The sequence below is a fragment of the Gasterosteus aculeatus genome, chromosome 4 (genome assembly GCF_964276395.1).
Source record: "Gasterosteus aculeatus chromosome 4, fGasAcu3.hap1.1, whole genome shotgun sequence".
Classification (NCBI taxonomy): domain Eukaryota; kingdom Metazoa; phylum Chordata; class Actinopteri; order Perciformes; family Gasterosteidae; genus Gasterosteus; species Gasterosteus aculeatus.
In genome coordinates this window covers 30,317,436-30,330,701 of record NC_135691.1, presented here as the reverse complement: position 1 = coordinate 30,330,701, position 13,266 = coordinate 30,317,436, and the positions used below count along the sequence as shown (strand labels likewise).

The 13,266-nt window shown below is 46.4% G+C and overlaps 2 protein-coding genes across 8 annotated transcripts in view; both read left to right on the top strand.

The window, feature by feature from the left end:
- Positions 1 to 9: 9 nt before the first annotated feature.
- On the top strand, positions 10 to 2,677 carry LOC120817970 (E3 ubiquitin-protein ligase TRIM39-like). The gene is made up of 2 exons (XM_078100255.1): positions 10 to 69; positions 873 to 2,677. The coding sequence occupies exon 2, from the start codon at positions 875 to 877 to the stop codon at positions 2,648 to 2,650; it is 1,776 nt and encodes a 591-aa protein (XP_077956381.1). The 5' UTR covers positions 10 to 69; positions 873 to 874; the 3' UTR covers positions 2,651 to 2,677.
- Positions 2,678 to 4,861: 2,184 nt separating this feature from the next.
- LOC120816889 (ELKS/Rab6-interacting/CAST family member 1) overlaps positions 4,862 to 13,266 on the top strand; it is an 84,378-nt gene continuing 75,973 nt past the window's right edge. For all 7 annotated transcript variants that reach the window (XR_013467260.1, XR_013467259.1, XR_013467258.1 and 4 more), the window contains exons 1-2: positions 4,862 to 5,147; positions 11,595 to 12,337. Coding sequence is in view for 4 of the 7 variants with exons in the window: in XM_078100251.1 (XP_077956377.1) it covers positions 11,834 to 12,337 (504 nt within the window). In the remaining 3 variants the exon portion in view is untranslated. The remainder of the gene's footprint in view (positions 5,148 to 11,594; positions 12,338 to 13,266) is intronic.

The following is a 13,266-nucleotide window of genomic DNA, read 5'->3' as shown; positions in this document are numbered from 1 at the left end:
AGAAAAGAAAGATACCACCTAAAGTTGAACGTCCTGCATACACGTCAGTTTCCACAGACTACTCGACAGGTAAGGTGCTCTTATACTACAATCTTAAATATAACTTGACATCTGAGTGTGCCGTTGTCAGCCGTAATGACCGTCTGGGACGTCTTTGACAGCGGCAGAATATCAACTATTTCCTCTATTTCATCAGGTTGACTAATTCCAAATCTTGGTATTTTATTAATAATATATTTTAAATCCATGGCGCGTCTGTTCAAGTCAGTTGTCGTTCGACCCAAACGACTCGGACGCCCAATTAAAATAATTATATATACTATCAAATAACAGTAAAATAATAGCCGAAGAAGGGAGAGCGAAGCTGAAAGAAAGATGGCGGAGAGGTGTGGACAGGCAAGCCGGGCGTCGCTGCTGAATACCGGCAGGCAGAGAGACACTCCCTGGAACACAGAGAGGCAAACAATAACTTCAGAACGACAACGCAAGCAAAAGCACACATGCAAAGGGGGGCAGCCGTACTATGTGAACATCTCCCATTGAGTTGGTTTACGTGACTCTTTGTGAAAAAAACACTGTTGAAAGAAATGACTTTCAGAGCAGTTATGTCCGAATGTTTTCAGCAACAAACTAAGATCACAGAGTAGTGATGAAGTACCATGGTAACGGACCGAGAATTTAAGTTCCCCTTGTCTCAGGGTTATCATTTTTTTCAATAAACCTGCTTGATAGAACGTGGCCCTGGTGGCCTGGAGGTAAATGTCTCGACCTCTCCGCCTCTGTACAATACGTCACATACACGCTTTGTAAATTACAAATGGGGCTCGGAAATTTAAAAGGACCACGTCATGAAATCCTTTCCTCTCACACAGACATGGCCTCGGCCAGCGGCCCGCCGTGTGACGCGCAGCTCCTGTGCTCCATCTGTCTGGACGTGTTCACCGAGCCCGTCTCCACTCCGTGCGGACACAACTACTGCAGGACTTGCATCACCGGCTTCTGGGCCTCCAGCTGCCAGATACACTGTCCGCTCTGCATGAAGAAGTTCCGCCGGATTCCACAGCTTCAGATCAACACAGGCTTCAGAGACATGGTGGAGCATTTCAAAGGCGTGACGGCGAGGGGCGAGGGCGACGTCCCCGTCGACCCGGGTGACGTCCCCTGCGACATCTGCCTCGCGCCGAAGCTCAAGGCCCAGAAAACGTGCCTGGTGTGCTTGGCCTCGTACTGCCGGCTTCACCTGGAGCCCCACCACAGAGTCAAGACGCTCAAGAAGCACCAGCTGACGGACCCGGTGTCCGACCTGAAGGACAGGGTGTGTGAGAAGCACGACAAGCTGCTGGAGCTCTTCTGTTGCGAGGACCAGACGTGCGTCTGCTTCATGTGCTTGAGCGACGACCACGCGGGTCACGGAGCCGTCCCGTTGGAGCGCGCGTTCAGAGAGCGGAAAGTCCTGCTGGACCGTGAGACGTCGGTGATGAAAATGAAGGAAGACCACATGTCCAGGGGTATAAAGGGAGGCAAACACTCAGCTGCGCAGAGCAAGACAGAGTCAGAAAAAGAGATGGCGGACATTGTGAAGGTGTTCAACAGTCTGGCGGTCTCTCGGGCGAGAAGCCAGGCTGTGCTGATGGAGGTGATCCAGGAGAAGCGGAAAGTAGCCCAGAAGCAGGTTGAAGACTATGTGACCCTGCTGGAGCAGGACGTGGCCAAGTTGAGGAAGAGAAGATCCGAAATGGAGCAACTTTCCCAAACAGGGGATCACTTCCGCCTCATTCAGAGGTGGCCATCTCTCCACGTACCTGCACACGCTGGGGAGCCACTCGACCCTCCGTCCCCCTCCAGCCCTCCATTTGCATCCAACTCCCATGACCTCGGTCAGCAGAGCTGTGTGGCGGCGGTTAAAAAAGTGCTTGCCCGGGTGGAGAAGACCCTCTGCAATGAGATGGCGATGCTTATACGTGAGGTCAGGTCGTCTGGGCCAGCGGGGTTAGTTCCAGAGAGATGGTGGACCCCACCTAGGGACAAGCTGATGATCCTCCAGCAGTACTGTGCAGTGGATGTGACTTTTGATGCGTACACAGCCAATCATGGATTTGAGATGTCTGCGGATGGGAAACAACTGAAATTTCGTCGAGGTCCTCCGTCTCTCACTGCTTTCTTCGGTCGAAGATTTCTAAATAAATTCATTCTTGGGAAAGAGGGGTTCTCCTCGGGCAGGTTCTACTATGAAGTGCAGGTCAGCGATCGTACAAATTGGTTATTGGGGGTAGCCAGAGAGTCGGTAAGCAGGGAGATTGTTTTCTTTCCCAGACCTGAATTCGGGGTGTGGATGGAACATGGAATGTTCAACCTGGCCCAAAGCTGTTCTGAATTTATGAATAATCTCATTCATGCCCCCAAGAAAATTGGCATGTTTGTTGATTACGAGGAGGGAGAAGTCACCTTCTATGACGTGGACGCCCGGACTGAGATCAACAGCTTCTCAGGATGTGCCTTCACTGAGCCCAAACCAGCATTCATATCCTGGTTCAATTATCTAGCGAGTGCATCTTTAAGTTACAAACCAAAGCTCTACCCTTTTTTTGGTGTCTTTCGAGATGAACTTGACATAACGCTTGAAATAACTCCTGTAGTGCCCCCAACTTAAAGTGCCATATTAAAAAGGGCAAAGACATGCGTACTTTCAACTTTAAGGTAACAGTAATACTCAGTGTAAATACATAAGATTACGTACCTCACAGTTGGTGATGGGGTTTTTTTTCAAAGGGAGATCAGCGGTGTACTATATTTACATATATACTGTACTAACTGCATCAAACCAGGAGTTCTGTATATCTCAGAGAAAACTACTTTTAAAAATGACTTTGACACATAGAAGTTTAAATATATCTATTAATCAATCTATTGCAAAAGAAATGTATATGTACCTGCACTGTATTCAATCAGTTATACTGGGTTTAGTCTGTATCACATTTAAATTGACCGCACAGCTTCCTTTTCCACACTTCCATCAGATGACTTCGGCGTCTTTGTGTCTGAGAAAAGTCAGCATCAAAAAAGTGTCCCTCGTCTAGCACCCGCTTCATGTAACAATCACTCAAATCAACGACCCAAAAAGTTTTTTTTAAAAGAGATGAAATATTATGGTTGTGAATATTTGCTTCACAGCCGGGACAGACGCCGCCCTGCACGTCCACTTAATGACTTTATGTTATATATATATATATATATATATATATATATATATATATATATATATATATATATATATATATATATATATATAAACAAATATATATATATATATATAAATACACAATATTTGCATCTGACCAGGAGATGGCAGCATTCTCTCAACTGAGTAAATAAGGAATGATAAATTCCATCTTGTATCTCAAATTGCTCTTGATAGGTTTAAGCTTTATTGATTTGACAATCCACAGAAAAATAATCTCCAATTCATTTCTTCCAATACAAAAATGCCAAAAATATCTTGTTACAGTTCCTCAAATGCAAACATTTGGGCATTTTCGTAGGTTCATGTAATAGTAGACCTAATAGTAGGCACGAAATATATATTTAGTTTTGAACTCTTGTTAAGTCAAAAGCATTTTTTAAATATATTACCTTTGGCTTTTCTGAATTGTGATGAATATTTTTGAAGGTCCTGTTATTAATCAAGGTATCGAGGTCCATGGTCTCACGCACACCGCGACTACTTTTTCTCACCTCATATCACCAATAACAGTTTTCAACAGTCAATATTCTCACAATTGTAAACATACACTATGTGTTTTTTTGATGTTTTGACTCCAGGGTGAGCAATCCACTTTTAATGTGAGCTTCTACTTAATGCCGAGGGCAAAATGATAAATGATTTTCTGTTCTGAATGTGCTCTAATATGTGTTCATACAGCTGTAATAAAAAAAAGGTGTGTGGTTGTGTGTGAGAGTCCACGGTGACCCGCTATGAAGTATTGCTGCGTACTGCATGTAGGTCGTTCCGTCAACAAGTCAGAAGATTGAGAATGAAACAGGTCCAATACATGATAACATAAACAAGATATAGGGATCGTCACAATAAAGTTATGAGAGGCATCTTCTGTAAGGGGGAGGAAAAGAAAAGAACAAGAATAACTAATGTATTAGTTAATTTAACATTACTTCAAATCAAACACACTGCATGCAATGCAGGTTCGTGGTTAAAAAAAAGACAAATCTGGACTCAAGAGGTATTTTAAGGAAGCATATAAATCTATTCAGCTCCGGTCATCATCTCCTCTATTGTATTGTATTTTCCTTACCACTTCTTCTCCACTACAGTTCAGAGAGAAATATTTTACTTGTTATGCAACAGTCCCTTAGATTGGTGACATTGAGTGATTTCTGGGATTTTTATGCATCAGAATAGAGTAAATGACACAAAACAGTATAATAATAGTACACCTAAACCAACTGTAACATTAAATTGCTTTTTACACATTCTTTCAAGATTTTTTGACAATATTATACAGTATAACAGTCATGGATGCATTTGGCATTGACATACTACCATTAGTACCCTACATTTCTTCTACTTTTGTAATCTGATTTATCAATATAATATTTTTACTGCGTCTTAATGCTTTTATTAAGTATATGAAATAAATACTTCCTTACCTTTCAATTGACGTGAATTCTTCCATCACGTTCCATCCATTCAACAGGGAATGACAATAAATGACTCATAATATTAAGTATGGAATAAGTGGACGATAATATCGCATGCATAGGACAAAATTGGAATTATAATATAAAAACTACATGTGGTTCAATTGTCGCTTTATGGATAATTACGGATTAGCAGTGCACGTGTTTGGGAGAGACGAGGAGGAGGAGGGAGAGGGGGGGAATATACGTCTCGGGGGCGCGCTCTCCACCGTCGTGACGTCACGGAAGCGCCCGAGCAGCGGGGAAGCCGCCAGTGGCAGAGACTAGAGCTGGCGAGAGACGGGGAAGGAGGGAGAGACGGGAGACGGGAGACGGACACGAGACCGGAGGACAAGCCCGACCCGAAAAAGACAGAGAGACACACCAGCGCCGCGCCCTCGGCCGGCCGTCGGTTTACGCTACGAAGCGTCGCTCGGACGTTTGACAGCAGCACGGTAACGGAAGACGAGACGACACTGGCCTTTCTTTCTAGCTTCTTTTTTAACACAGAGCTTATTTCACAACCGAGGGGCTGTTCACGTGAACACAGTTAGCTGGGCTGTCTGAGCGTGTGCACATGCATGTACTATTACGCAGGCCACCGTCTGTGTGTGTGTGTGTGTGTGTGTGTGTGTGTGTGTGTTGTAAGCATGTTGGTCACTTCTCGGTCGTGTCTACGTGTTCGCGCGGCGCGTCGCGGGCACGTTTCGAGGGGTAACAAGACCGCTCGTGACCGTGAATCTGATGTGACGCTGAGGTGCAGCAGTTCCCAGATCAGCTGCTAGACAGGAGAGAGACGGGGGTGGCACAGTCATCATCATGTATCCTGTTCTTAAGGGGGGGGGGGGGGGGGGGGGGTCCAGGCCACAATGTGAGCCCATTCAACGAGGCTTCCTCCTGTTTCCCTAAAATAAACCGAGTGTTAATAACAGGCTAATAACATCCACGTCGCTTATTCAACGTGCTATTCAACGTGTAAGTTCCCATTTTTAATTATGTCGTGATGTTTCATCATTATTTAAGTTCTCCAGGCCGGTTGATTTGTTCTGAACTCGTCGGGAGGAATAAAACATGGTGAACTTCTTGTAAAAAGAAACAAAAACAGATTGAATCCAGTAAAACACGGAACTGATGTGATCGCGCTGGAGGGGGGGGGGGGGGGGGGGGGGGGCGCCGTGATATCCTCCGTGAGTTCACTCACCGCCCCTCCTCCGGGATCACCGGGTGAGTGAACTCAGCGGCTTCCTTCCACTTCGTATTTTGCTGTAAACACATGACACATTTTTTTCTTAAATGTCCTCGCTCCTCTATTGCAACATGAGTTTGCTTTAATTATTATTTTTTCCCCCTGAGTTTAGCCCTCGCCTGGCCCCCGCGGTTCTGAACTCTTGCTACTCTTGCTTGTGCTGAGCCCGAAGGACCCCCTGTGTCTCCACGCTCCACATCATCTTCATCTTTCTTTTCTTCTTCTTCCTAAAGGGCTCATCCCTTTACAACAACACGAGGAACTTAACCTGACGAGGACGGTAGGCCTGTGGCTCCTTCACGCCACCTCCCAGAACTCACTTTGACTTTGAATGCATAATCTCTAATGGCCTTGTTTGGGGGGGTGCGATGGGGCGGTGCTTGGGTCATCCTCGCAACTCTCTTCATCCTTATTTAACCCAGCAAGACAGCACACTCTTTTTTTATTTTTCTCACGGGATGAGCCCGGGGAGTGTTTGCCTCCTCTCTTTCATTAACTGCCTCATGCGCTCGAGAATTAGTTTTGTGCGTCTCTGCCTTCCTGTTAGTTGTGGAGCCTCAGCGGCACGTTGGCCGCATTCGCACCTGCAGGCAGCAGCCCAGATCAGATAAGTGTGCTTTCGTGGATGTACGTGTTTTGTGCGGCAGCATGTGCGTGCTTCCTCGTGAGTCACGGTGTGTGTATGTGTGTGTGTGTGTGCGTGATTGTGTGCGCGTTCTGTTTGCCCGGCCTGCGTCTCGGATTAATTTCCTGTGGCACACAATAGACTGGAGCAGATGGCTATCAGACCCTTATCGGAGTCGCGCCTCAAGCATATTATGTGTCTTATCGCTGAAAGGACTAGTGGCACAGAGTGGAGTTACATGTAGCGCGGTCACTCTCACTCTGGTGAGCGAAAAAAATCTTTATCTTGCAGAGACATCTTGAGCCTGACATCTTCTCCCGGGTGTCATCGGTCACTCGGCTATTGGAAGAAGGACTCTCTCATTCTCATATCACTCACGCAGGATCGATTTTTCTCTCTTGAGTTTTACGAGTGACAATGATGTTTAACTATTGGAATCGAGTTGGGTTTCGTGTTTCATTCATTCATCGATATCCCGCCCTGATGTGGAGACAAAATATGTGTGTCTGCACGCGGGACGAAGGTCAAACCGCTGTAATGACACCTTCCTTAAAACCACTGGATCACGCATCGGCGCTAAATGATTCCTAGGAATGCATCTCGAGCAGCCGCATGAGTCCTTTGAGTATTCTGTTCGCCTTCCGATTCCTGTGATGTAATTCAAATGCTTGCAGATTTGTTTCCTGCTCTAGTCTTGTTTTCTGTGTCAGCTAATTATTATTTTCTCACGCCTACTTGCGTATTTATTTTAGATGTTATATACACACTCGGTTGTTTTTGCTAAAACACGGAGATTCTCGTCAGAGATACTGGTTTCGAATAAAATACACGTCCCATCTATGTAATTCCTTGATGCTAATAGAAGGAAATACTGTCCCCTAACAGGAGATTATCCGCCCCCCCCCCCCCCGGACACGTCTCAGAGAGCTGATGTTAGTACCGTCACAATAAAGCAGCTGCTGAGATTTAAAAAAAGCTAACATTGTTCCCTTCCACCTTCAGACAGATTAGGTGCAGAGCCCCCCCCCAGCCTCCCCCCGAGCCCCCTCCCACTCCCCCAGCGAGGCGTGTGTTACCTCGATCACATCACAACGAGCCCGACAGAAAGCGAGAGTCACGGTGAATAATAACGTTAAGGGGGGGTATAATGTATTTGTTCTGAGTCACCCCCCAAACACACACACACACACACACAAACTTTATAGAATCCGTCTCCCGGCTAAGTATAGGTCTGAGTGGTGTGCGTGTGCATTGTGCGGCGTGACAGATGGATGTGTGCTCGTCACATAAATAGAGCATGCTGAACACCTTCAGGAATGCCGATGGAGAAAGAGAGAGAGGGAGTGAAAGCATCGCAGAGATGAGGGGGGGGGGCAAAGAGCAACGATAAATAAATGGATGTGCTGAGAGGCATGCGTCCGCTAACGAGTCAGCCTTATTAACCTAAAAGGCTTCAGTGTCGAGTCTGGAGTCGCCTCTTCGCCCGAGGATCGGCGCTGCACCGCGGGTACTTTTGTTGGTGTTCCGGGACTTTTGTGAGGCCTAAAAAAAAACATGTGAGGAGTTTTCGGAAAAGGGAAGACGAGGCATGCAGAGAGGGTGTGAGTGGCGGGACAGGGGAGGGCGGGGAGGTGTGGGGAGGGATGAAATGCAGGGCGTTGTGTGTGTGTGTGTGTGTGTGTGTGTGTGTGTGTGTGTGCGCGCCGATGTTTCCTGTAGACAGAGAGGCGTGTTTGGGTTCCTGAGTTCACTGCTGGGCCTGTTTCAGGGTCGGTTTTATTGTTTATGTACACAGTACTGCATGTGATAAAAAAGGAGGTACTGCTGCAACCATGGATGCCCCCAGTCAGATATTTGCTGACAACACTTTTGGTATAGATATTGATAATCAATTAGATTGTCAGATTGTAAGTCACAAAAAGTTTTCAAAAGCAAAAAATAACAAAAATTTTACTTCCAATATGTAAATATTTATTTGAATCTCAACTGTTTGGCGTGGATGCTGTTTTTAAATGAAAAGAATAATTAATAGAACCGGTAGATTTACCCATAATGTTAATAAACATCCGTTGCAGCTCCTAATATGGTCCCAATTAACCAGCACATCTTGTGCACGAGAGCACATGAAATAACATTGCGAGCCAAACCTGCAGGGCTTTCTACTGCAGCTTGGGAAGTGGCGACTGTGGGATGAGTCCGAACTCTCTGCAAAATGTCTGAGTACTTGTCCTAATGCGACTGTTTCTCCCGGGTCAGACGTGAACCTCTGCGAGCGCCGCGTAACAGATGTTTGTTACGGCAGCACCGCGTCACTTTTTCACATTTGGGTGAGAGGGCTGGAGGGACGCTAAGCCTGTTGACAGATGGGTATCGCACCGTCATACGCTTGTGTTTTCTCCATCTCACCATGCCAACTGCGTCACAAGCGCGCGCGCGTGTGTGTGTGCTTCTTGTGGGGTGGTTGTTATGCTTTAGGTTGATTCTTTTCACCCAGAGCACCAGCAAAACAAGTCTTTGAGACACAGTGGTGGTTTATTCATGTGACCCTTTGACTTGAACTGCAGCACTGTGTGCGTGTTGCAGTTTCCATGGCGCCCTCAAGCCAATAAATATAAAAAGAACTGTGTGTTAGCCGTGTGATAGATTTGTGATTTGTGCGCTAGTCTTGCCCAATGCATGCTGGGAAGCGATCCAGCTCCCTGCGATCCCAAACATAAGATAAGCAGTTCCAGAAGTGGACAGATGTGCATTTATCGTCCCGTAAAATATAATGTCATAGTTAAATCGTGATAGTGGCAGCCCTCTGACCAGTTTGTGGATTATTAGCCGGGGAAGTGATGGTTTCTTTTCCTACAGCCGAGCGAAGGCGCCTTTGAGCCTGGCTGTCAACCCTCCAACCACCGACACCAAAATTAATAAGCGGATGCTGAGACCGTGCGCACTAAATGACTAAATGAAGGCTCAGACGTACCGTGCATGTTTGTAATGTAGAGAGAATTGGAACATGAGAATACAAATCATGTGCAGGTCAGCAGGTCCAGAGGGGAGAAGGAAAGCCCTGAACACACACACACACACACACCTACTCTCTGTCTCATTAGTCTGATATTGGCAAATTCCCATTTGCATGTGTGTAGATCTGCACACGTGCATGGCTGTGCTCCGTAGGACTATATATATATATATATATATATATAAATACATGGACCATAGATACATGTGTGTGTGCACGCTCGCGGCAGGGTCCTGGCCTGTTTCTTTCCAGGTGTGTGCTTTTGGCCTAAGGGGAGACACAGCAGATGGTGCCTATATACATGTGTGTGTGTGTGTGTGTGTGTGTGTGTGTGTGTGTGTGTGTGTGTGTGTGTGTGTGTATGTATAACTGAGTGGTTGTCAGTAACATCTCCCTGGCCAAAGATCTGTTTTCAGCAGCACACACTGCTGTTAAAGGTCCGGGTCGGGACCCAGAGGAGCTGTGCAGTCAGTTTAAAAAGGGGACGATAAACGGGGGCGCACAGTTGATCATTCTAGAAACAAAACGTTTTGTAGGTAGCAATTAGCAAGAGGCAACATGTAGAGGGAACAACATTCTAAAAGAAGAAATGAGTACAGCACTAGTTTGAATGTCTCAATGTTAAAACAAGGCTAATTCTATCTCACCAAACCCACCATGAATGAACACTGAACAAGACTGTTCACACAAATAAAGCTATGGAGGTTTTCATTCTTGCGTTTGCTGACTAGTTTTAAAGCGATTTGGCTCACTTTAGGTTGTTCCTGTAAGGGGAGAGCGTGGATCAGATGGTGTGTCCCACGGGTCCCGTGTCCACTGACCTGTGGATGTCATCACTGTCTCCAGGGTTACCCAAATGACTGCTGTGCATCCATTTAAAAAGCAAACACGCTTTATTTCATACAGTGGCCAAGGATGCATATTTAAAACATGGCAACTTTCCAAATTCTCCACCATTGAGATGCTTGCAAATGAATGTGTGCTGAGCATGTGGTGGGTACTTCAGGGTCCCGGGGAAACCAGCATTTGCCACAGACAACCCTGAATTCTCAGTAGCTCCTGAGATATTTATCAGCAACATGTCAGAGCTGTTGCTCAGGAATTGTGTTCACATTTTTTGTCAACGGTGTAAAAGTTACAGATTTATACCTTTGGAAATACTTTTTATATTGCATATAAGGGATAGTTTTAAAAAAATGTTCCTAGTGGTTTTAGTTAGTTTAGTCCAACACCACTATGCTGTGTTTGCTTTATTTGAAATGCAGCGGTTCACATTTTGCCATCGACTATCCATCTGGTTGATAATTTAGCCCCTTAAAATGTTCATCCAGTGTGAGTTATGGGATTACAGCAATACAACGGACATCTGTTTTTCTTCACTCATTATTAGTGGTGAGTAGAATTGTAATACGGATTTAATTGACTTGATAAATAGGAAAAGGGTTGTTGCATTTCAGTACATGTAATTCCTCAAGGGAGACGAAGTAATAATTATGAATTTTTTATGAACGTTAGATCAGCTGATCTGTTATCACAGCTGCAGGTCGCTAAGATGACGACGCTATTAGAGGTGGAGAGACAAAATGAGGTTGCGTGATCACATGACCGTCAGCTGACGCTTGAGCCCGTAGAAGAGTCGGATAATGAAGGTTTTTCTTTGATGAGCGTTATTGACAAAGTCAGACTTCGACAATCTCTTGACCTTTGATTTTAGCGTTACACAAGCAGGTCCAAAGTTGGTCTTATTGAGTGAAATCCCTATATCTGCACAAGAGATTAACACTTTCACGTTCCCCAGAGGATGACGCCTGCAAACTTAAAATATCAACGGCATTATGGTAGGACGCGGTGCACCGGTGACATTGAGCAGGGATGAAACCAACCGGGGTTCAAACCAAAACCAGAACCTGCTTTAAAAACAACCCAGCATGTTTCTTTTGGTGCTTGAAGTGCAGAAGCCTTTTCTGCAACCTGATCACTAAGACTCTGTCTTTGTCTCTGTCTCCCTTTCGTTTTAGGAGATCCCTTCACCCCGAGCCTCTTGGATTTACTTGCTGCCTTTATCCAAAGGGAAGTCCCATCGATTCCCGCTTTCCGACAAAGCACATTAATTCCAGTGGGCTTTTTTTTTTTGGAAAGGCCTTAATCACAACGATGTCAACACCGGGTCAGGATATTTACAGTCAGGAAGGACTACACTAGAAGTTAGCTCCTCGGTCTCCCTCCCCAGTGCACAAGCGCTCCGCGTCCTCCCGCCATGTACGGCAGCTCGCGCTCCGTCTCCAAGCTCGATGTCGTCGGATCCAACGGCAACGGCTCCGGGTCCGGGAGCCCCGGGCGCTCCCCGCGCCTCCCGCGCTCCCCGCGCTCCCCGCGCCTCGGCCACAGGCGCAACAGCAGCAGCAGCTCCGCCGGCGGGCTCACCGGCTCCTGCAAGACCCTCTCCATGGAGAACATCCAGTCCCTGAACGCCGCCTACGCCACGGGCGGCCCCATGTACTTCGGCGACGCGGCCGACGACCCCGTCGGCATCGGGAGCCTGGGCGGCGGGATGAACCCCTCCGGGCCCAAGGGCACCATGACCCTGGGCAGGGCCGGGACCCGGGTCCCTTACGGGGTCAGGGCGGCCGTCATGGGGAGCAGTCCCAACATAAACAGCGGAGGGGGCGGCGGGGCGATGCACAGTGACGCAATAGCCTTCGGGTCGGAGCTGCAGAACCAGATTCAACAGGTGGCGACCGTGCCTCATTCCATGAGACAGGTGAGGCACCGACGTGACGTGTGCTGGGTTAATTCATTTCTTTCCCGACTGCAGCAGTGGCTTTCCCAAATCTCTGCCGGTTGCCTGGCAACCTCGTGGCAGGCCACAGGACTGTAAGGAGTCCTTGCTCCTGAACTTTAGAATCGGCCGACGAGTTGCATTGATTCGGGGTGCAGACCATGTTTGTCTCACCTTTGAGACCCAAAGAACATTCAAAGATAAAATCTATTGCACTTAGAAGGATATCTTTTTTGTTACAGAGTAAACCTCCCGCAGGATGTGGCCCTCAAGTCCTCTTTTAGCAGAGCTTAGCTTTTGGAGGGTCACTATTTGCTTCTTAAGTCACGGCTCAATTAAATAATACAAGAGCTGTGTGGGTGTTCTTACAGAACGTTTAAATAAACTACGGTCTGCCCTCCTACTCCCCCCGCACCATTAGTCATAACCCGAGAGCTCTTTTCTCCTCCTTCATTCCTCCTCCCTACCTCCTGCCTCCACCTAATTCTGATTTGAACAAATAACGAAGCTCTCCTTCTGACTCACTTCCTTTGCTGACTTTTACATGTCACATGAATTGGGAGCATGCTATTAATCTAAAGATATGTTATCTGTAATTGTCTTTTTCAAAACGCAGGCAGAGATTTAAAAATTCATCCAAGATATTTTAAATTCTTCAAGATGAATTAAACATCTGCGAGGGGAGCATTTTTCATTAATATTGAATTGTTAGGTCTGTGCTACATGAAAATAAATATCAGCCTCCACATTTTAAGTTTGAACCAATAGTGACAAAGGGGCTTCACAAGCAAAATGTGAGACCGGAATTTTGACTTTTGATTATTTTGATTTTTGTAGCACCAGCAGTGTCTTTCATGGGGGGCGTATTTCACTTGGTTTTGCTGATCTAGGATCTGCTATGACAGCTGCAA

Coding starts and splice junctions, on each gene's coding strand:
- LOC120817970 (XM_078100255.1), top strand. CDS start 875: ATGGCCTCGGCCAGCGGCCCGCCGTGTGACGCGCAGCTCCTGTGCTCC.